Genomic DNA, 20,858 nt, shown 5'->3' with positions numbered 1-20,858 from the left:
TAAAAAGGAAGGATGAAGAACAAAGATACCCGAGGGGGCTGGGCGAGGTGGCTCATGCCTGTAATCCTAGCACTTTGGGAGGCCAAGGTGGGTGGATCACTTGAGGTCAGGAGTTCGAGACCAGCCTGGCCAACGTGGTGAAACCCCAACTGTACTAAAAATACAAAAATTAGCTGAACATGGTAGCAGGTGGCTGTAATCCCAGCTACTCGGGAGGCTGAGGCTGGAGAGTCATTTGAACCCAGGAGGCCAAGGTTGAAGTGAGCCGAGATTGTGCCATTGTACTCCAGCCTGGGTGACGGAGTGAGGCTCCATCTCAAAAAATAAAGCTGCCCGACGGAGAGAGGGAGAGATGGAGGAAGCAGCAGCGGTCAGAGGAGGCACTCCCAATACCTCACCTCCGCTCTGTGGCCCTGGCTGGAGCAGGGGTGCCAACCCCGCAGGGCAGCCAAGTCTGAGCAATCCCTCCACCCTGCTAAGCAGAGGGACCACGGAGGACCGCCCCACAGACACACTGCTGCTGTCACACCAGCCCAAGAGCCCAGGTTCGGGACTCTCAGGAGGGCAGTGGGCCATGGACCTCCACTGCCCTAAGCAGCCTTGGCCCAGTGGCTGGCAGGAGCCCTGGTCATCCACCAAGAAGGGTGTCCCTCTCTTGGCCCCTGAGAAGAAGCCAGCTCATGGGAGACTTCGAGGAGGCTGGCGTCAGAGGCCACTGGGGGCCTCTCTCCTTGGGTCTGCCCAGGCAGCCTCCTGAGATGCAGGATGGACAGGAGCATCTGACCAGACGTTCTGGGACACCTTGACTGCATGTGCAGAGCCAGCCTGGGCTGAGCAAGGAAGGAGCCTGGGGAGGTGGCGCCAGGATCTCAGCAGGAAAAGGTCCAAGAACTCTGGGCCAGCGGGCACCGGGAGACACGGGTTGGGACGGGGCGGGAGCTGTGCACCTGTACCACAGCTGGGGCCGCCTCACCGGGGGATGCAGTTACAGATGTGGTGACGGAGCCTCCAAGCCCTTCCTGGCCCACACCCACAGCCCAAGTTAGGTGGCTGCCTCTCCCAGACTCAATTTTTTTTTGAGATAGGGTCACTGGGCTCAGTGACTTGAAACACAAAAAACTAGTTGGGCATGGTGGCATACACCTGTAGTGCCAGCTACTTGGGTGGCTGAGGCAGGAGAATCGCCTGAACCTGTGAGAGGCTGAAGTGAGCCGAGATCAAGCCACTGCACTCCAGCCTGGGCGACGAGCGAAACACCATCTCAAAAACAAAGAGATGGGGTCCTGTTCTGTCACCCAGGCTGGAGTGTGACGCTGTGACCAGAGCTCGCTGTAGCCTAGACCTCCCAGGCTCCAGCAATCCTCCCACCTCAGCCTCCTGCATAGCCGGACTGCAGATATGCAACACCACACTAACTTTTAACATTTTTTAGAGACGGGGGTCTTGCTATGTGGCCCAAGCTGTTTTCAAACTCCTGGCCTCAACTGATCCTCCCATCTCGGCCTCCCAAACTGTTAGGATTACAGGCGTGAGTCACTACACACAGCATCCCTTAGACTTGACCAACCAGCGACGGGGCTGTACTGGCTCCAAAGGTGCAGCCACTCCACAATCACGGAATACTGTGAGCCGCCCTGAGCTGCCCTGAGGAAGTGACTGTGTGTCCCGGACGCAGCAGGCAGAAGACACAGCCTGGTGGGCACAGCTCTCTGCAGGGAAAAGAGCACGAGGCCCAGCCCAGCCTTGGGAGTGTGTGTCCAGAGAACCGCCTCCTCAGGCCCCCCAGGAGCTCCCCCAGGGCTCTGACGCTAGCTGCTTCTGGCCAGTGGGAGGAGGGGCTTGCCGGTGCTGCCCAGGGCCAGGGCACCCCGGGACTGAGAAGCAGCAGTTCTGTAGGCGGCCCCGTCGGTGGCTTTGTTACAGCTGCCCTTGAAGACCAGCACGGGTGAGACTCAAGGCCAACACTGTGTCCCTTTCAAAGCCAACCAGAAATAAGGCTTTCCCGAAGGCCTGGGTAAGCAGAGCCCACAGCTGGAGCGGAGTCAGGGCTGGGTACATGGGGAGGCCTCCTGCTTTGCACGGGGGACCCTGGCTGGGTCAGGGCTGGGTACACGGGGAGGCCTCCTGCTTTGCACGGGACCCTGGCTGGGAGCCCAAGCTCTATATGGCTCCACACAAAAGGCCCCAGAAACAGGCCTTGTCAGGGATGGGGGAAGGCGGGGAGATGTGCCGTGCTTCCAGAACCTTCCTGGGAGTCCCAGTGTCAAAGGAGGGCTGTGGTGGGGGATGGTGCAGGACACATAGGAGCACAGAGCAGCCCTGATGGAAACAGACGATGGGGGCAGACAGGGCGGCCGGGCCCCCTCACCTGGCAAGGCAGGGACATGTGAGCTGACGTCAGTAACTGACCCGTGTCCCATCTCAGCAGCAGCAGGGGACCCAAATGAGCCGGGGCCCTGGGACATCGCCCTTGCCTGTGCACAGCCCCGAGTGTCTCAGGAGTGGCTGACCTCTCCCTGACCCATGGGTGAGATGTGGGAGAGAAGATGCCAGGCTCCTGCTGCCCAGGCTGGACCCAGGCCCTCCTCAACCAGCACCCCCTCGTGTCCGTCCCCACAGCAGCGTCAGGCCCTGCTCAGTGACCCAGAGCAAACCCAGGGCCAGGAGCCAGGGAACAGCAGGAGCCAGGCCCGTGCTGGACCCCAGAACCAGCGGTGTGAACAGAGAGCGGCGTGTTGGGGGAAAGCCTCCCTACAGGACCACCATACACGACCCCGGTCTTGCAACCTGGCCCACCTGACATCCGCCGTGGAGGGGCTCAGGGAGGGCGGCCTTGGAGGCCAGGCAGGGAACGCTGGCCAGACACACTTCCCTACCGACCGCCGCCACCCTCAGAACCCAAGAATCTAGCAGTTACTAGATTCTCCACGGCCCCCTCCATGGCCAACCCGGAGGAAGCAGGGCAGATGGGCTGGCCTCTGCTCACCTGCCTGGGCTGACCACGCACACACCCCTCACGGAGGGCAGGCCTTTGGGGGAGCTGCACAGACTCACAAAGATGACAACTGAGGCCTCCACAAAAAGGACCAGGTTCTCCAGAAAAATGAGCCACTAAAACTGTTTCTAAGAGACCCAACTGCACCTAGAGCAAAGATTAGTATGATTTATAAAAATGCCAAAACACCCAGCACCCAACACAGTAAAATCTGCAACGTCTGAGGCATCAGCCCAAGGGTACCCGGCCCACAGAAAGGCAGCACGATGGGACCCTGACCGAGGAGGAGAAGCAGCCCACGGAAACCCACCCTGACGTCGGCATCCGCAGACGCCTGAATCCCAGTGTGCAAAAGTTCAGTGGAGACACGAACACGTAAGGTGACCCCAGATAAGCCTCCAGACATGAGAATTACATGCTGGCCAGGCTCGGTGGCTCACGCCTGTAATCCCAGCACTTTGGGAGGCCAAGGCAGGCAGATCACAAGGTCAGGAGATCAAGACCATCCTGGCTAACCCCGTGAAACCCTGCCTCTACTAAAAATGCAAAAAAATTAGCTGGGTGTGGTGGTCCCAGCCACTAGGGAGGCTGAGGCAGGAAAATCGCTTGGACTCGGGAGGTGGAGGTCGCAGTGAGCGGAGATTGTGCCACTGCACTCCAGCCTGGGCAACAGAGTGAGACTTTGTCTCAAAAAAATAAAAATATACTAAAAATAAGAAAGTTGAATTACAACACGTGAGGTGACAAAGGTGCTGGACGGGATTGACAGCAGGTTGGGAGCAGCAAGAAAAATGACCAGGCCAGGCTTGGGGCTCACACCTGTCACCCCAGCACTTTGGGAGGCTGAGGCAGGAGAATCACTTGAGCCTAGAAATTTGAGACCAGCCTGGACAACACGGCAAAACCTGGTCTCTACAAAAAAAATACGGAAATCAGTGGGGCGTGGTGGTGCGCGCCTGTGGTCCCAGCTACTGGGAGGCTGAGGCTTCAGTGAGCTGTGATCACGCCTTTGCACTGCATCCTGGGTGAGAGCACGAGACCCTGTCTCAAAAAAACAAAAGAAAACAGAGAAAAAAGGATCCCAAAGAGTAGAAGGTGTATTAGTGAGCTGCGGGACACATTCAGTGGATCCAGTGTTTGCAGTCTCCAAAGGAAAGGGGAGATGGGAAGAAACAGAAAAAGTATTTCAAGAATCTGCCCCAAATTTTCCAGATTTGCTGAGTATAAACGCACAGATTCCAGAGGCTCCATGAACGCTAAGCAAAAGGAAAATGAAAACGAGTCAATCAAATTGTTCAAACCCAGCGATAAACACGAGATGGTCCTAAAAGCAGGGAGGGGGGCGGGTGGCAACAACCTTCAAGTGCCGACGAGAAGCTGATGCCGGAACCCCGCAGCCGGGAGGAACGTCCTCCAGAAACGAGGTAAATCAATGCCGTCAAGAAACCCCACGGGCAGAGCGCACGAAGAACACACAAGGCAGGCAGTCAGTCCTGCATTCAATGAAGGAGGCCCCGCCCCAGCCAGGGTGCTGCGGGGCAAGGCTGGCAGGGAGGACGCAGCCTCACGCAGATGTGGGGACAGCTAACGTGGCGGTGCTGTGGGTGGCGACCAGGTGGGGTGGGCACCAAGCATGACTGGCTCCTGGCCCAGCCCAATCTCCGACGCTTTGGTACACGAGCTCCAGAGGACTGGGACCCTCCCTATCCTCCAACACCCACCCACACCGGGGGACACTTTCAGCACGGCAGGAAGAGCCCTTGGCTCACCTGGCCCCAACAATGGGCTCCCGGGAATCCTTGGAGGTTGCGTAGTCCATACCGTAGAAGTTGAGTCCCAGGAGGATTTTGCTTCGCCACTTGGACTTGGGGTCCAGGACTTGGACGCAGGCTCGAACCCAGGACAGCGGTGCGTTGGGGCCAGGCCTGCAGGGCAAGGGGTGAGTGAGTTTCAGCAACAGGGAGGGTCATGCTCCTGAGCCATCGCTGGGGCCTTCCACGAGGGATGCCTTCTCCCCAGGCTGCAGCTGCCTCTCCGAAGTCGGGAAGAACAGAAACGATCCATGTTAACGGGCTGTCAGCAAAGCAGGCCCCATGAGGCACCCACATCCAGGGCCAGGCACTCATGTGCGGCTCCCCGCCCCAGAGCCACAGGCAGGAGTCCACATGACATGGCTGGGAAGGGGGTCTGTGCCTGTGCCCCCCACCATGACCCAGCTCCACCCCAGGCAGGGCCCCACCCATGTAACTCCCACAGGGCATGGAGCGGGCACGGTGCCACCGGCTTTCCCCAGGTGGGCATCCAGGCTCAGCAGGTGGCCTTATGCAGAGCCACAGACTGTAGCTGTGTCTGCTGCACCCAGGAGCCCTCCAGGTCCACACTCACTGCTCTGCGGTGGAGCCTGCTGTGCCCAGGAGCCCTCCAGGTCCACACTCACTGCTCTGCGGTGGAGCCTGCTGTGCCCAGGAGCCCCCAAGCCCACTCACTGGTGTGCTGTGGAGTAGTCGTAGGTCATGAGGCTGAAACCATCTAGCACGGGGGCCAGTTGCTCAAACTCCTTGTGCGTGAACATGCCCAGCTGGTCGGTCCTGCAAGACAGGTACAGCCCCCTCAGGCTACTCTGCGCCGTCTGAAGCCCCTGCCCAGCTGGGGTGACAGCTAGCTGGCTGTGTGGGCCTTGGGTCACTGTTTCCGTGGGGTGGAGGCAGCCTGCAACTGGGTCAGGGCTACAGAGGCTGGGGCCTGGGGAAGACAGGAGGATGTGATCACTTGGGCCCAGAGGCCTCCCTGAGACCAAGTTACAGCTGAAAACAGGGCTCACAGCGGGCAGACCGGGCCAGGGCTGCCCATGGAGGGGCAAGGTCAGTGGAGTGCAGCTAAGAGGGTGGGCCACTGCGGAGAGCTGGGGCCGCTGAGATGCAGCTGACAGATCCGGGCTCCCAGGAGCGTCCCCACCCAGGGTCTGCACCAAAGCCTCCCTGAAAGCAGGGCCAGCTCCTGGGACGCCAGCCCTCAAGGCCACTCAGCATCGGCCTGACCCCGCCAGGCTGTCCAAAGCCCTCTCTGGACCTCAGCAGGGAGAAGGGAAGGACAAATACTTGGCTCCCAGGACGGAGCAGGGCTGTGTAGTACATTCCCCAGTACAGCGGAGTGGGCACCAGGGCAGGTGGTTGGCTGCGGGCACCTGTGGCATGGGCACTGAGGAGGAAGCAGCCCTGGGCCATCTCGGGATGGCAGCCCTTCCCCTGGGGACCCGCCTTCCTGACCTAGATCCACTGGGGACCAGTGTCTCCTGGGGGCAGCCCTCCCACCTGCCCCAGGGACAGCTGAGTGCTCGCCGATGGCCGCTCCACACCAGGTCTGTAAGCAGAGGGGAGACGGGAGGGGCACACAAAGGTCAACGCTGAGGGCTGAGGGCCTTCACGGCAGCAGGACACAGGGCGGGGTGCGGACGGAGTGGCACTCACAGAAGCGAGGTGGGTCCCTGTGAGGCAGTGAGGCTCTGACCCCTTCTGAAGGTTACTGGGCTCCCAAATACGGACCACGCCAGGGACCTCCGTGCTGGGGGGCAGTGCTGGAGCCTCTCTCAAGGGCGTGCTGGGGGGCAGTGCTGGAGCCTCTCTCAAGGGCGTGAGGGCCAAAGATGCCCCTGCAGATCCCTGGACCCACCTGGCAGGTCTGAGGAGCCCCTCTCCAGATGTGCAGCTTTATCCCAGCCCTTGCCTTGAGTCTGCCAGGTCCAAGGTCCGGGCCTCCCTCCTCTGCTGGGCACCATGAGACCCAGGCCCCAGAGTCTGCAGGGACGTGGGGCATCATCCATGGTCCCCTCAGCCCCGATCTCTCTTCCTGGAGCCCTGCCTGCCCAGCCTCACTGCTCAGGCATGGTCAGCCTCCCTGGAACCCCGACAAACACCCCCAGTGCTATGCCTGTCACCTCCCGGTGGCCTCCCTCAGTGCCTGGGCCCCTCCCTATAGCCAGGAGCCCCTAAGACCGCAGCCCCAAATCCAGGTGTCCACAGGACCCTCCCCACCCTGCAGCCTCCCGCTGGGCCAAGGCCTCCACCCAGGTCCTCTCACCCACACCCAAGGTCATTTCTTCTCTCTTATTTTGAGATGGGGGTCTCTGTGTCACCCAGGCTGGAGTGCAGCGGCACAATCCTGTCTCACTGCAACCTTGGACTTCTGGGCTCAAGCAATCTTCTTGCCTTTTTAATTGATTCAAAAAAGGAAAAATGGCTGGGTGTGATGGCTCACACCTGTAATCCCAGCCATTTTGGGAGGCTGAGGAGGGTGGATCTCGAGTCCAGGAGTTGGAGACCAGCCTGGGCAACACAGTAAGACTCTGTCTCCACAAAAAAAATTTAAAAATTAGCCAGGTATGGTGGTGTGTGCCTGTAGTCCCAGCTACCTGGGGGGCTGAGGTGGGAGGACGGCTTGAGCTCAGGAGGTGGAAGCTGCAGTGAGCCGTGATGGTGCCACTGCACTGCACGACAGCCAAGACGATCAGTCAGCCCTGCTGTGGACAGGGTGCCGTGTCCCCACAAACCTAACCACCGACCGGATGGTTTCTGGAGACGGGGTCTTGCAGAGGTGATTAGGGTTAGACAAGGCAGTGATGATGGGACCCACGGTGGAGTCAGAGTCCTTACGAGAAGATACCACAGCTCTCTGCCACGTGAGGACGCAGAAAAAGGAGGCCTCGCTGGAGGGCGAGCTCTCTTGTCGGTCCCAGGCGGCCCCCAGCCCCTCCCACACAGAAACCCTGGCTCACAGCCCCACAGTGGCCTGTGGACTGATGCCAGGCTGTGCTGCGTGGGTTCCATCCCAGCCTGGCCGCTCCTGGGCTGCGATCTCCCCGTGGTTTTCATTTGCGCTTCCCTCATGAATAACGAGACTGAGCATCTCCTGGCCTGCCCAGCTACGTGCACGTGTCTACTGCGGCCTCTCGTGGCTCAGAATCCAGCTCTCCTGCCTGCCTTTCTCTGGGGTCCTTGTTGCTTTCTCTCTTTTCCTCTCTTCTGCGTTTGAGACAGGGTCTTGCTCTGTTGCCCAGGCTGGAGCAGTGGCATGACCTTGGCTCACTACAGCCTCAAAACCTCCGGAGCTTGTGATCCTCCCGCCTCAGCCTCCCAAGTAGCTGGGACTACAGGCACACGCCACCACACCTGGCCTAGAATGGCCGGCGTGACTCCCTGGCCTTCGGCTCCTCCTCTGCCAATCTCATGGCAGCCCTCTCAGCGCAGTTTCCGCTCTGCAGGGGCCTGTCCCACAGACCGACCACCCCCACCCCTGTGCCCACAATGCCCTCCCAAGCATCCTGTCCCACTTCACATGCTATCAGACATGCGGCCTCCTGCCATGAGCTGGACCCTCGAGCCTCCCCCACATCCATGGAGCTGCCACGCCCCCACCACCTCCCTGCCCTCCACCACCTCATGGGCATTCCTGGTAGAGCTGGCTTCCCCCACAAGGCCTTGGCAGATGAGACCATGTGCCTAGGACCTGACTCCCACCAGCTACTGAAAGTGACACAGAAACCACCCACAAATGCCCCCCAGGCCTCCACCAGAAATGCATCTCCATGACATCCCCAAGCAGGAAAGGACAGTCCTGCCAGGACGTGGCTCCACACTGACCCCCTCAGTGCACCTGACATGTGACATGCATGTGGCACGATACACATTTCCCTTCAGGGCTCACACAGCTGCCCACGGACCCCACAACTCTGCTACAGCTGAGACCAACCACGGCCACAGGCTGGGAACGGTCCTCAGGCTATAAAGGCGGTAACACAACAGCAAGGACGAGGCAGGAGCAGCTCACGGTAGCCCTCAGTGTGAGAGAGGGGAGGACACCAGGCCTGGGCCCACGGTCCAGCCACCCCTCACCTGGTGCCGACCCTGGGGACCACCTGGGAACGTGGACCTCCTCCTACCTGTGAGGAAGACAGGCTGCGCAGGGGCCGCTGCCAGGACCGCCCCTCCCCAGCCTGTGTCCCTCACCCACACCCGCGACAGCCCACAGCGGAGCCATTTGTCTCTGTGCCCCGTGGCACCCAGACAAGAGGGGATTGCCACGGCTGAGCGACGAAGTAACAGCTTGCCACGGATTAGACGCAATGTGACTTCTGACGAACAGGAATTAGTGCTCACACTGAAAATACCATGTTCTGAAATCATTTCTGAGGAACGAAGGCCCAGGGAGGAAGGAAGGGAGGAAAACATGCTCATTGCAGCCAGCTGCCTGCCTCCTGCCTCCCGCCTCCCATGTCCTGGGCGGGCCCCATGCAGGCAGTGGCAGGCAAGGTGAGTGCCCACTCAGCCTTGACCGGACCCGGGCCCATACCAACACCAGTGCCCCTCCAGATGGCTGGGCACCAGGGCTGCCCCTGCACCAGCTTCGTGCTGAGATAGGCTGCTGTGCACCCCAGCACCCCGGTACTGTCCAGCTGGCTGCTTCACACTCTCCTCCCCAAGTCACCCCTCCTTTCCCTCTTTCCGGAAAGAGGGAACAAGCAATTCCAGGCTGGGGCCTGACCAGGTCTCTCCAGCCACGTGGACCCCATGGCTGCCAGAACAGGGGTGGCTGCAGCCTCCAGAACACTGTCCTCCCAGACGCCGAGAGGCAACAGTGAGGCGAGTGGGCCACAGCCCCTGCCACGTACCCACTGTCCCCCCAGCACAGCACGACTCCCACGTTCTACCAGCCACCAACCTTGGTCCTGATACTGGCCCCATGTGGCAGATGCCCTCTTCCCTCGGCTGACCACCTGCACCTCCGGGTAGCATCTGCACAGGTGCAGTCGACGCAAAAGGGGCGTTGGCTCCACGTCAACATGGCCTCAGCCTGTGGTCAGCAGTCCCTGCCGGCCATTCCGTCTGGCCCCGCAGCTGCCACCTGCAGAGCCAGGCCCCACAGCAGCCCCAAGGGAATACCATTCCCCATTCCTAACAGAAATGGTGGCATCCCTGCCAGGCCTCACAGCAGCCCCGAGGAAACACCAGTCCCAACCCTAACAGATGCTGGTATCATTGTCCATGCAACTTCTCACGCTCAGGGCGTCTGCCCCCAGCAGCCAGTGCCCACACCTGCTCCTCCCCCCACAGACTGTCCCAAGGGGTCTTAACAGCTCCCCTCCCTCTCTGCCCACCTGTCGGGGATTTCCGAACCTGCTCCCCATAGCCTTGAGTCGCCTGTCTTCTGTGCCGGCCTGCCCAGCCCTGGGGGCTCCCCCCTCACCCCGTCATGATGGCTGCTCTACTGTCCATCAGCCTGCAGGACTAGCCCTCTCCCCGACTGGCTGGCCAGCACCCTTTGGCCCTTTGGGGCCTGACTTCAGCCTGGACTTCGGTCTATCCACACTGCACAGGGTGCCACAGTCCCCCCGAGAGGCCTCCACACACAACACCAGCACACGGCCAGCCCCAGCCCAAGGCCGCAAGCAAGGGGCAGAGGGACAGGAGCTGGGGCCTCTGGAGCAAATGTGCTGGGGGTCCAGTGATGGCCTTTCTCTGACTGCTGAGTCGGGCACCACACACAGTAAATCACAGGGGCTGGAGGAGATGGCCAGAGATGCGGCCCCACCCACCTCAGAGTGGACTACTGCTTACAAAGCCACCAAAGGCACCAGCAGGGCCAGGAAGGAAACCAGCCCTTCCTGGGTTGCTGAGATCAGCTCCCTGGACCCAAGGGGGTCCCAGTAGCTAAGGGTGCCCCGAAAACATGAGGCCAACTGGAGGCAGACCCAGGGGTTCCGCTCCCCACGCAAGGACACACCACCACACGGACACCTGGGGATGGCCTGCTGGTCCCACTGGCCTGTGGGGTTTATGCTACGGCTCTGCCTCTGGGTCTCCTCCGTTGCTCAGACTGTGACCTTGGGAGCAGAGCTGGAGGTCAGCACAGCACCCAGTTCCAGGACCAGACCCCCTGGGGTCTGTGACAGCTGAGTTAGGGCTGCCTCTGTCTGCTGACAAAGGACGTGATGAATTTGCCTTTGGCAATGGGGCCGCCCCTCCCTGCTGCTCGCAGACATCCCTCCCAGAACCATTGCTCCCTGGACATCGGCCCTGGAAAGGGAGGGGCTGCCTGTTGGCAGTAAGGCTCTTGTGAGGTGAATGACAAGCATGATTACGTTCTGCTGAAAAAGTATCGGGGAGAGGCATTTATGAGGCTCCTTTGCAGCACGCAGCTCTTCCCTCAGGGTGGGGTAGGGGCAGGATAAACACAGATGATAAAACAGTCCTCCTGACCTCTGCAGGGAAGCCAGCTCTCCACCCAGCTGGGTCCCACTTCGCTGGGGATCCCCACCGCAGGCCTTGGCCCCACCCCCAGCGTGGTCAAAGCGGCCCCCAGCCCCAGCCCTGCATCCCACCCTACAGCCGCCACACCCACCAGTGCCCTGCAGAGGGGGCTGCAAGCTTTGGTTACTGTGGGGTGAGGGGCAGGGGCCTGGCCCAGCTCTGACTGCCCACTTCCTGCCTAGAGCCACAAGCTCAGGCAGAGGCAGCCACCAGCAGAAGGCAGGCCCCCCGGCTCTCTGCCCCGGCCTCAGAAACTACCCTGGGCTCCTGAGCTGGTCCCCACCAACAGCTGCTCTTGTAGCTCCCCTAAGCACAGAGAGCAACCTGGGAGCCTCACAGAGGTGGCCAGGCCCAAAGGCTCTGGACAAGTAGCTGCCACCCTGAGGAATTTCTCCCAGCTCCAGGCCTACAAGGTCCTCCCAACCACTCCCTTCCTGCCCCCTTCAAACCCTGGGAACACAGATCGAACCTAAGCGTCAGACATAAGAGTCACATCAGAAAAGGCTGGGCACGGTGGCTTGGGAGGATGAGGCGGGAGGATCACTTGAGACCAGGAGCTCAAGACCAGCCTGGCCAACATGGCAAAACCTCATTTCTACAAAAACATACAAAACTTAGCTGGGTATGGTGGGACACACCTGTGGTCCCAGCTACTCAGGAGGCTGAGGTGGGAGGATCACTTGAGCCTGGGAATTGGAGGTTGCAGTGAGATGAAATTGCCCCACTGCACTCCAGCCTGGGCAACAGAGTGAGACTCCATCTTAAAAATAAAGAAAAGAAAAAAAAGATGTAGAGTAGGGTGGACGCAGGCCCCGATCCCGGAACACAGGTGAGACCCCAGCCCTAAACCTGGGCCTGTTCTTGCTGGGGAGGGTACGCTGCTAGGCTGTGGGAGCAGAAGCACTGAGGCAGAGCCAGGCCCTCCCCCAGCACCACCCACAGGTCAGCCCAGCAGACATGTAAGGGAGATGGAGGGTCAGGCCACAGAGCAGTGGCCGTGGATGGGAGAGGCTCCCCAGGGCTTGGTCGCAGGCAGAGGCAGTCCCGTGTGCACAATGCTGGGTGCGTGTGAAGGCTCAGGCCAGGTACAAAGCAGCCCGGAGGCTTTCCACTCTCCAGCGTCTTCCACCGAGGGGGCAGTCAGAGCCCACCAGGAATGAGGAGCTGCGTGATGCTGGGAGCCAGAAGGGTCTGAGCACAGCCGGCCCCACTTCAGGGGACGAAGCTGCCCACGATGGCGGGGCCGGCGGCATGGCCTGAAACCTGGCCTGCAGGACACACTGCCATCTGCCCCTGGCACTGCCTGGCCCAGCTGCAGCCCACACTCATCAGTAGCCCACACTCATCAGCACAGAGCCCTGGAAAGCTTGGAGAGAAAAGGTGGTCGACCATGCAAAGGGCCCTCAGCTGCCTCCAGGCTGTGAAGGAGGCCAACAAGCTGCCTTTCAGCCCAGCGGGCGGCCAGGGCTGTGCTACCCGAGGGTGTGGCCGGCCTGTGCTGTGCTACCCGAGGGTGTGGCCGGCCTGTGCTGGGACAGGCATCTGCAGGGTGGCAGGCACCGGGGAGCACATACTGGCTCTTCCATGAGTCCCTTTGGCCATCCTCAGGTTTGGGGGCGCACCCAACCACACGTGGTGAGTGGCCCACAGTCACCTCTGCCTCTGGAGAGAGAGAAGGCGGCAGAGGTGAGGGATGAGAGCTTCCTTCCGGAGAGGCAGGCCGGGAAGCCCAGTGTCTGCCTGAGGGGCTGCTCCTCAGCAGCTGGTGGATCCTGGGCAGAGCCCCCTGAGGTGCCCCCAGCCAAGCCGGCCCCCAACTCAGCCTGCTTCTGTCCACTCGGCCCCCAGGTCTGCCCCTGGGACACCCATGTTGACTTGGAGCCTTCTGTGCCTGGCACAGGGGAGACCCTCCTGGCTCCCACAGCAGTGCCCGGCACTCTGCCTCCTGTTCTGGGTTCCAGAAGAGCCACCTCACAGAGCTGGGCAGGACCTCGCCCCAGTGGGTGGCTCCTGGGCCATGGTAGCTGTGGCTGTCCCTGCCTCAGCCTAATCTCCCTTGGGTGCAGGGGGGTACACTTGGCCTCAATGACCAAACATCTCAGAGCTCCAGGGCCCATCTGGGAGTTTATCTCCACTCAAGGGCTTTGTTAGCAGTCTTGATATGTCCAGGGTGGAAGGAGTCTCCAACCACTGAGGAAGGCACGAGGTCGGCTGCAAAGAGCCTGTCCCCTCTAGGTCACCCCTGTGTGTGCGGCAGCTGAGGTCTGTATGCAGACGGGTTTGGGTGTGAGCAGGAGGTGCTGGGCCCCTGGCTGACATCCTGCACAGGCTGCCCCCGACCCCAGAGCCCTCCACAGCCACCCCACGCCTCGAGAGCGGCACTTACCCGGGGGTGATGGCGGGCGGAATGACCAGAACGGCCAGCAGCCGGGCCTGGTGCAGCGCCTCGGCCAGGTGGGTGAGCATGTGGATGAGGCCCCTGCAACAACAGAGAGGCGGGGTCAGCAGCGCTGGCACCTCCCGGGGTCCTGACACCCACTGCCTCCGGGAGGGGTGGGGCCCGTCCTCAGATGGACACCCTGTGGCAGGGCAGGGGAGTCCCTCTGTGGGAACTTCCTGCCGGTGTCTGGATGCAGCCCCAACAACACTGCTCATGCCCCATTGGGTCCACCCAGAGCACTTCCTCACACTCTGTGGCCCCCCAGAGTGGGGGCTTGTGCAGCACCCCAGGGACCCTCAGAAAGGGGGGCTCAAACAACCAGAGACAGCCCCATGTGTCCACATCACACTTCAGACATCTAAAGACATAGCAGGTTTAAAAAAAAAAAAAAAAAAGGCCAGGCCTGATAGCTCACACCTGTAATCCCAGCACTTTGGGAGGCCGAGGCAGGTGGATCACCTGAGGTCAGGAGTTCAAGAGCAGCCTGACCAACATGGAGAACCCTGTCTCTACTAAAAATACAAAAAGTAGCCGCGTGCCTGTAATACCAGCTACTCAGGAGGCTGAGGCAGGAGAATCGCTTGAACCCAGGGGGTGGAGGTTACAGTGAGCCAAGATCGTGCCACTGCACTTTAGCCTGGCTAACAGAGCATGACTCCAACTCAAAACAAAACAAAACAAAACAAAACAACATAGCAGGTGAGGAAATGCCCCAGCAGGCCCAGGACACTGACCCCAGGGTGGCCACAGGACACTCCAAGGGCCACGCCTACCTGGTGTGGCTCAGGGAAGGAGAGGGGAGGGCACTGGGCAGGGGGCCAGACAGAGCAGCAGGTAAACCTCCTCTGTCCCCTGGAGGTGGAGGCAGGGGCATCTCAGAGCAGGCTGGCAGTGTTCCCCAAAGGACGGCACTAGCCCCCCTCCTAGCATGGCCTGGGAGCAGCCGTCAGGACCCCAAGCCTGCCGTGTGCACACGCTGGTGCCCATGAGCCTGCCCTGCAGGTGACCTCTTTGCAGAAACTGCTCTGGAGCACACACTGCTGCAAAGTTGGGTTCAGGGTGACGTGTCCACACTGGGGGGGACTCTCTGTCACACTGCAGGTCCCTGGGAGCAGCCCTATCTGGTGAGGAGACAGGACCGAGGCCAGGGCAAAAGCCGGCCCCCGCTGGCTCCAGGTCCTGCCCCGCTCCAGCACAAGGCTCTGCCGGGCTCAGTGAGAACTGGGTTAGGCCATGACGGGCTGCTGGTTCCTCAGCCAGTACCCTGAGGCCCCAGTGATCCTGATGGTGCCAGGACCAAGGCCTGGCACGTGCAACTGCTGCATGGTGGCAGCTCCTGTTTCCCTGGCATGGCCCAAATGGGACTGTCATTTTCCAAGCTAAGCCTCCATCAATTCCTGGCAACTCTGGCCCAGAGGATCTGGTGTTAGCTCTGCTGGCTGCAATGCTGGCACAGTCCTCAGTGGGGAGCAGTCCTGGGGCAGCCGGGCCTCATGCCTCTGCAGCACCCACAACTCTGTGGGTGCTGGAGGCTGTCACGCACTGCACATCACTTAGAGGCGGTGGTCAAAGAGGATGCTGCCCCTGCCCCTGAAACACCAGAGCCAAGTGAGCAGAGCAGGCCATGCCCAGACGCCTGGGGAAGCTGAGCCTACCTGGGGGCACTCCTGCCTGGCTCCCGCCTACGGCGTCTGTGCTGTCTGCAATACACACAGCATCCCAGGATGGTGCCGGGATGGCTTTCCTCTGGGACACACCAGATCTGAGGGCCAAAAGGTGCCCTCAGCCACTCTGTGAGAGGCCCAGGGAGCCTGAGTGTCCTCCCACAGGAGGGCTCACGGCATGGCCCAGACTGGCCTTCAGGGAGGACACGTCTGAGTCAGGTCTATCCAGCGCCCCAGGAGACAATATGGGCCCAGAAGCAGCGTGGACCGCAGCTGCCGGGGGTGCCAGCATCACTCAGAGTGCTCCTCTCGACTGCCCCCCTCATCCCGCCAGCTGCTGGCACCAGTGGCTCCGAGTATCCTTATCATAGCCCTCTGGGCATGGGGACAACCGTAAGGGGCCGACCCAGAGCTGAGAAGGGAATAGACGCAGCAGCATCCCTGCTAAGGGCACTGCCGACAAACCCGCAGGAAAACCTGCCCCAAGCCCGTGTCCAGGGCCCAGCGCAAGGGACCAGCCTTGGGCCCGGCACGCTGGGGGCTGAGGTCCAAGTGGTGGTCGGGATAGGACTGTGCCGTGGCAGCTCCCAGGCAGCAGAACGCCCAGAGGAATCTGCCAAGTTGCTCTGAGGAGCCCGGACACCGCCTGCCCCTGCCGGCGGCAGCTCCCACCTTCCTACAGGAGCCTGGATGCAACGAGCCCCAGGCTGCTCCCACCCAACCTTCCCTGCTGCAGCCTCTCCTGCTTGGCAAACACCCCTCCGCCCCGCCTCCTGCCCTCCCACCCTGACGTTAATGACCTGTCAGGAGCCCAGACACAACGAGGCTGTCTCAGCACCCCCAGCCTCCACCCCAGATACAATGAAGCTGTCTCCGCGCCCCCAGCCTCCACCCCAGACACAAGGCGTCTCCTGAGGACACACCAGATCTGAGGGCCAAAAGGTGCCCTCAGCCACTCTGTGAGGGGCCCAGGGAGCCTGAGTGTCCTCCCACAGGAGGGCTCACGGCATGGCCCAGACTGGCCTTCAGGGAGGACGCGTCTGAGTCAGGTCTATCCAGCGCCCCAGGAGACAATATGGTGCAGTCTTGCTGCCTACCTAATGCTCTTAAACAGAAATGAGTTACAATAAATCTCTGATTAATAAACCCGTTCTCCCAGGATTACTGAAAAGGTTGGAGGCTGGTAGAATCTGTCTCCGGCTCTGAGACACCCCTCCCCTCAAATGGTACCAGAAGGTCAGCCCAGGCAGGGCCCGCTGCCCATGGCTCAGTAAGGAACCCCTAAGACCGGGCCTGGGACTGTCCCTCAGCCAAGAGCACCGGCATCTGATCCTCTGGCAAAGCTGGAGCCTCAGAGGCTGTACAGACACCAGGCTCCCCACAGCCTGGGGACATCCTCAGCCCCACTGCAGCGCCCCTCCCAGCCACGCTCCACACAGCTCCTGGTCCTCCTGCTGCTGCCAGGCCTCCCAGGAGGGAAGCGGACATAGCAGCCTCTCAGAAACACCCAGCGGGCAGCCCAATGGGGAGTGCTGGCTGAGGGTGCAGGGGTCTGAGCACCAGCAAACAGGACTGCAGAGCTCTTCGGAGCCTGGGCCTGGAGCAGCTCTGGGTGAAACCTGCGGCCTCCCAGCCCGTGAGGCCCTCAGGGCTCGGTGGAGTGCAGAGGATGGAGCCTCCCACAAGGGCAGGGCCAGCATGGGCTCCAGGCGCAGGGTCCCACGGGCCCTTGGGCAGGAATCCTGCCCCTCACAGGCTCTGCCTCAACAATGTCCCCGCCCTCTCTCAAGCTTCAGAGCTGTGTGGGGATGCTGCCCCAGGTGGGCAGAGCCTGGCCCTGCAGCTCCTCTGCCCAAAGCAGCAACGGGATGGCACTGCCATGGCCGCTGCAAGGGACACCATGGAGCCTGGCTGGGGGCTCAGGGCTGGGCCCTTAAAGTGCAGCCAGAGCTACTTCCGGTGGCGGTGGCGGGGAGCCGACCCCAGAACCCGTGGCTCGCACAGAAGGCTGAAGGCCAGACGGCTGCCGCAGGACTCTGCTGTCCAGGCACCTGCAGAGGGGCCATGCCAGGCTCACTCGCTGCAACCAGTGGAGTGAGAGGAGGCCACCTGTCCCGAGCGTGTTCGAGGATGCCCCCTGCCGACATCCTGGGCAGGAGTACCGTCCCCGTGTCTTTTGCAGGGCAGCCGCCACTTTGGCAGGACAGGGAGGGTGGCTGCTTCAGGTGAGCAGGACCGGGGTAGGGCCATTCCTCAGAGCTGTGGCCAGTCCAGGCGAGGAGTGGGGAGCCGTGGCACTTCCCATCAGTCCCTCTGTTCCTGGTCACATGGGCCACGGGGAGTGGGAACCCACGAGTATCACGGGCGGGCCAGGCTCTGATGTGGCAAAAGGGGGCCTGAGGGAGTGCTGCGGCCGGTTTCCCACGCCTCCACTGCACTGGCCATAGCCCTGAGGAATGGCCCTACCTCGGTCCTGCTCACCTGAAGCAGCCACCCTCCCTGTTCTGCCAAAGTGGGGGCCACCCTGCAAAGACGCCTGCCCAGGCTGCTTCCACTTTCCTGAACAGCGTCCATCTTCCGTGCAGCCCCATCCTGCCCCCAGGTTCGGGGACTGTGGAAGAAGGGCCCTCCCAAAGGGACTCCCTACGCTCCTTCCTCCAGCCTCTGCCAAACACCAGGGCCAGGACGAGGGCCGCCCACCACCTCCTGTGCCACTCACACGCGCTTCTGGCTTAGCAGCTGGTTCCAGACCTCCACCACGAAGCCATCAAAATGCTGGTTCTGAAAGAAGCAATCACAGGTGAGGAGGGCCTGGAGGCCCAGGAGGGAGGGGTGGAAAGACAAGAAGCCCGCCCCCTCCGCCTACATGGCCAGGACATGGCCTGCTCACTCACAAGGCCAGACCCAAGCCTGGGCTGTATGCCCAGAAGCACTTGTCTGGAGGAGGACGTGTGGGGGGTCCCAGAGGAACAGGAATGGAGGGACCCGTGCTCTCATGCATCCTGCCCCCCCATGTTCCTGCCCCAACCCCACCCAGGGGGCCTGAGGGCTCTCTGACTCTAACAGCCCAAGCACACTGGCAGCCAGCAGGGCTGGGTCCCCTTGCAGGAGGGCAGTGGGCAGCTGGGCTTTGCCCAAGGGAAGCACCTGGCCCAAGAGACAAGCCTCCCATGCCTGGGACCATCAGAGGACCCGTAGTCAAGAAAGTGAGCGGCAGCCGTATGACACTGCCTTCCCTGTAAGGTGCAGGCTGCACCAGAAGGTACCCAAAGAAGAAGCCAGGGAAGCTGAGTGGAGGGCTCGCTGAGTCCCAGCCAGACGGCCAGGTGGGGCTGGGGGCTGGGCCAGGTGGGGCTGGGGACTGGGCCAGGTGGGGCTGGGGGCTGGGCCAGGTGGGGGATGGGTCGGGGTCAGGTGGGCTGGGGCCGTGCTCAGAGGCTGGAGCAGCACACAGGCCTCACCTTTGCCACCTGGACCATGGTCTTGCCCAGCTCCTCTATCTCATCTTCACTGTCTAAGACGTTCCGGAAATCATCGTAAGTCCAGTCCTCAAACAGAAGCCGAGGCACTGCGGGGGCAGCAGACACGAACAAGGGCCGGGGCTGGGAAATGCTGGAGGGCACCTGTTGCTTGTTGCCCTCAAAGGCAGCCTTGGCCTCCAGAGGGAAGCGAGAGGACCCAGTGATGGGCAGGGAGGCCACCTGGAGCAGCCACATGTCCAGAGAGGATGTCCCAAAACCTCACAGGCTGGAGAGGGAGGGACGGTGGCGAAGGAGCGGGCAGACACTGATGGTCTTGCTGCCCAGACACCAGCTCCCTGCAGGGCTCAGCATGGGAGTGGCTCCACCTTACAGGAGGGCAGCAGGGACAGATTCCGGCTGCTCCAGCTCAGCCCCGTCACCTGCTCCCAGCATCTCCCAGGGCCTGTCCCTGAGCAACCCACACTCTTAATCCACTGCTTCTGAGGCTGCCACTGGATGTGGGGACACGTGCCCCTCCCTCCCCAGCCGTGAGCTACAGGGGCACAAGTGGACCAGGGTCAGCATCACCCTCAGGCCAAGCCCAGGACTTGACCCCAGCTGCCCCAATAGGGCTCGTCGTGTGAAGGAAGGAAGAAATGGAGGGGGGAGTGAGGGCAACACCATTAGCCAAGGTGGCCTGGCTTTGGCGGGCTACAGCCTGTGTGGGCAGAGCCCAGGACTCCAGCCAGACCACGGGCTATGAATGCCAGGCCAGGGCCAGCCTCACCTTGTGCAGCCGGAATGATCTGTGCCAGAGCAGCACAGTTGGATGATCAGGAACATGGGGAGACCGCAGAGCCCACCTGTCCACCCTCAGAGGTCATGCCATCACGGCCTCCACTCCCGGCCTGCCAGACTCACCTATGTGCAGGCCCTTAGCATTCTTCCTGATGGCTCGCATCCACCCTGTGGGACGTGGAGGGGACAGTCAGCACAGGGACCTGCGCCCAGCCGAAGACCCAGCCCACCTGAGGAGGAAAACGTGGCAGCCGTACAATACGCAACAGGAACCAGGAACGGCACGGGGAGGGGAGGCGGGTGTGAGAACCCACCCCTCCCTGGCCCAGGGCGGCCCTATGCACCCCCTTCCTCATCCCACCGCCTCCTGGCCAAGGCCCCCTCCTGAACCTGCAGAGCAGCTCTGAGCTTGCCCTCCCTGGGCTGGGACAGCTCAGAGCCTGTGGCTGGCCAGGGGGACAGGCAGCTGCATCCCGGGGCCTGGGGAAGGTCAGGGTTTCTCTGAGCTGAGGGGTGGCCAGACCTGCCAGGCCTGTCACTGGCTGACACTCCATCATCTCCCCACGGTTCTCTGTGTCAGGGAAAACCACTCCTGCTCTTGAACTACAAAACCGGCTAATACCTCCCCTGCCACGTCTCTCTGTCCGAGCCCGAACACAAGGCGTGGTCATGTAAACCTGAGCAGAAGTCATCAGGATGTGGCATCGGGAGACAGCCTCTGCTTGAACCCCACCCTCCTCCCTGGCACAGAGTGAAAATCGCTAAAGGAGGGACAGAGGAGAAGCCAACAGCCTGTGCCCTTCACTGCCCAGAGACCGCCTGAGTCATCGATCGCAGAGCGTGTCCTGCACATGCGGGGTGCTGCCCGGAGGCGTGGGGAAGACCCACCTCACAGCCGCCTGCACCACGGACAGAGCCGGGTGGACCGCTCCCAGGCACCAAGCTGGCCTTGTCGAGGGTCGCACAGCGGCGGCCGCCTCAGGCCCTCTACCAGCCCTGCCCGGCCCCACTCACCTTCCTACCCAGCCCCAACCCACACAATGGGCCTGCCCTCCAGGCTCAGCCACAGGGGTGAGGGCACGGGCCTCACGGTCATCACACACACTTAAACATGTCCGCACCCACAGTCACACTTGACGCACTCAGTCTCTCCTCTCCCACATCATCGGTCTCACACTTGCACACTCACATTCACAC

The 20,858-nt window shown here is 61.6% G+C and overlaps 1 protein-coding gene across 4 annotated transcripts in view; it reads right to left on the bottom strand.

The window, feature by feature from the left end:
- The window catches only part of CHID1 (chitinase domain containing 1), a 40,195-nt gene that overhangs the window by 3,789 nt on the left and 15,548 nt on the right, over positions 1-20,858 (bottom strand). For 3 of the 4 annotated variants that reach the window (XM_017507791.2, XM_017507793.2, XM_017507796.2), the window contains exons 5-10: positions 19,785-19,829; positions 18,864-18,970; positions 18,122-18,183; positions 13,685-13,777; positions 5,482-5,583; positions 4,765-4,920 (exon numbers count right to left, since the gene is read on the bottom strand). In XM_017507791.2, the coding sequence (XP_017363280.2) occupies positions 4,765-4,920; positions 5,482-5,583; positions 13,685-13,777; positions 18,122-18,183; positions 18,864-18,970; positions 19,785-19,829 (565 nt within the window). The remainder of the gene's footprint in view (positions 1-4,764; positions 4,921-5,481; positions 5,584-13,684; positions 13,778-18,121; positions 18,184-18,863; positions 18,971-19,784; positions 19,830-20,858) is intronic. The other variant, XM_017507798.2, reaches the window with a different exon arrangement.

The sequence above is a fragment of the Cebus imitator genome, unplaced genomic scaffold (assembly GCF_001604975.1).
Source record: "Cebus imitator isolate Cc_AM_T3 unplaced genomic scaffold, Cebus_imitator-1.0 Scaffold384, whole genome shotgun sequence".
In the NCBI taxonomy this organism is placed as follows: domain Eukaryota; kingdom Metazoa; phylum Chordata; class Mammalia; order Primates; family Cebidae; genus Cebus; species Cebus imitator.
Note: the sequence above shows the minus strand (reverse complement) of the source record. Positions and strands in the feature narration are given on the sequence as shown.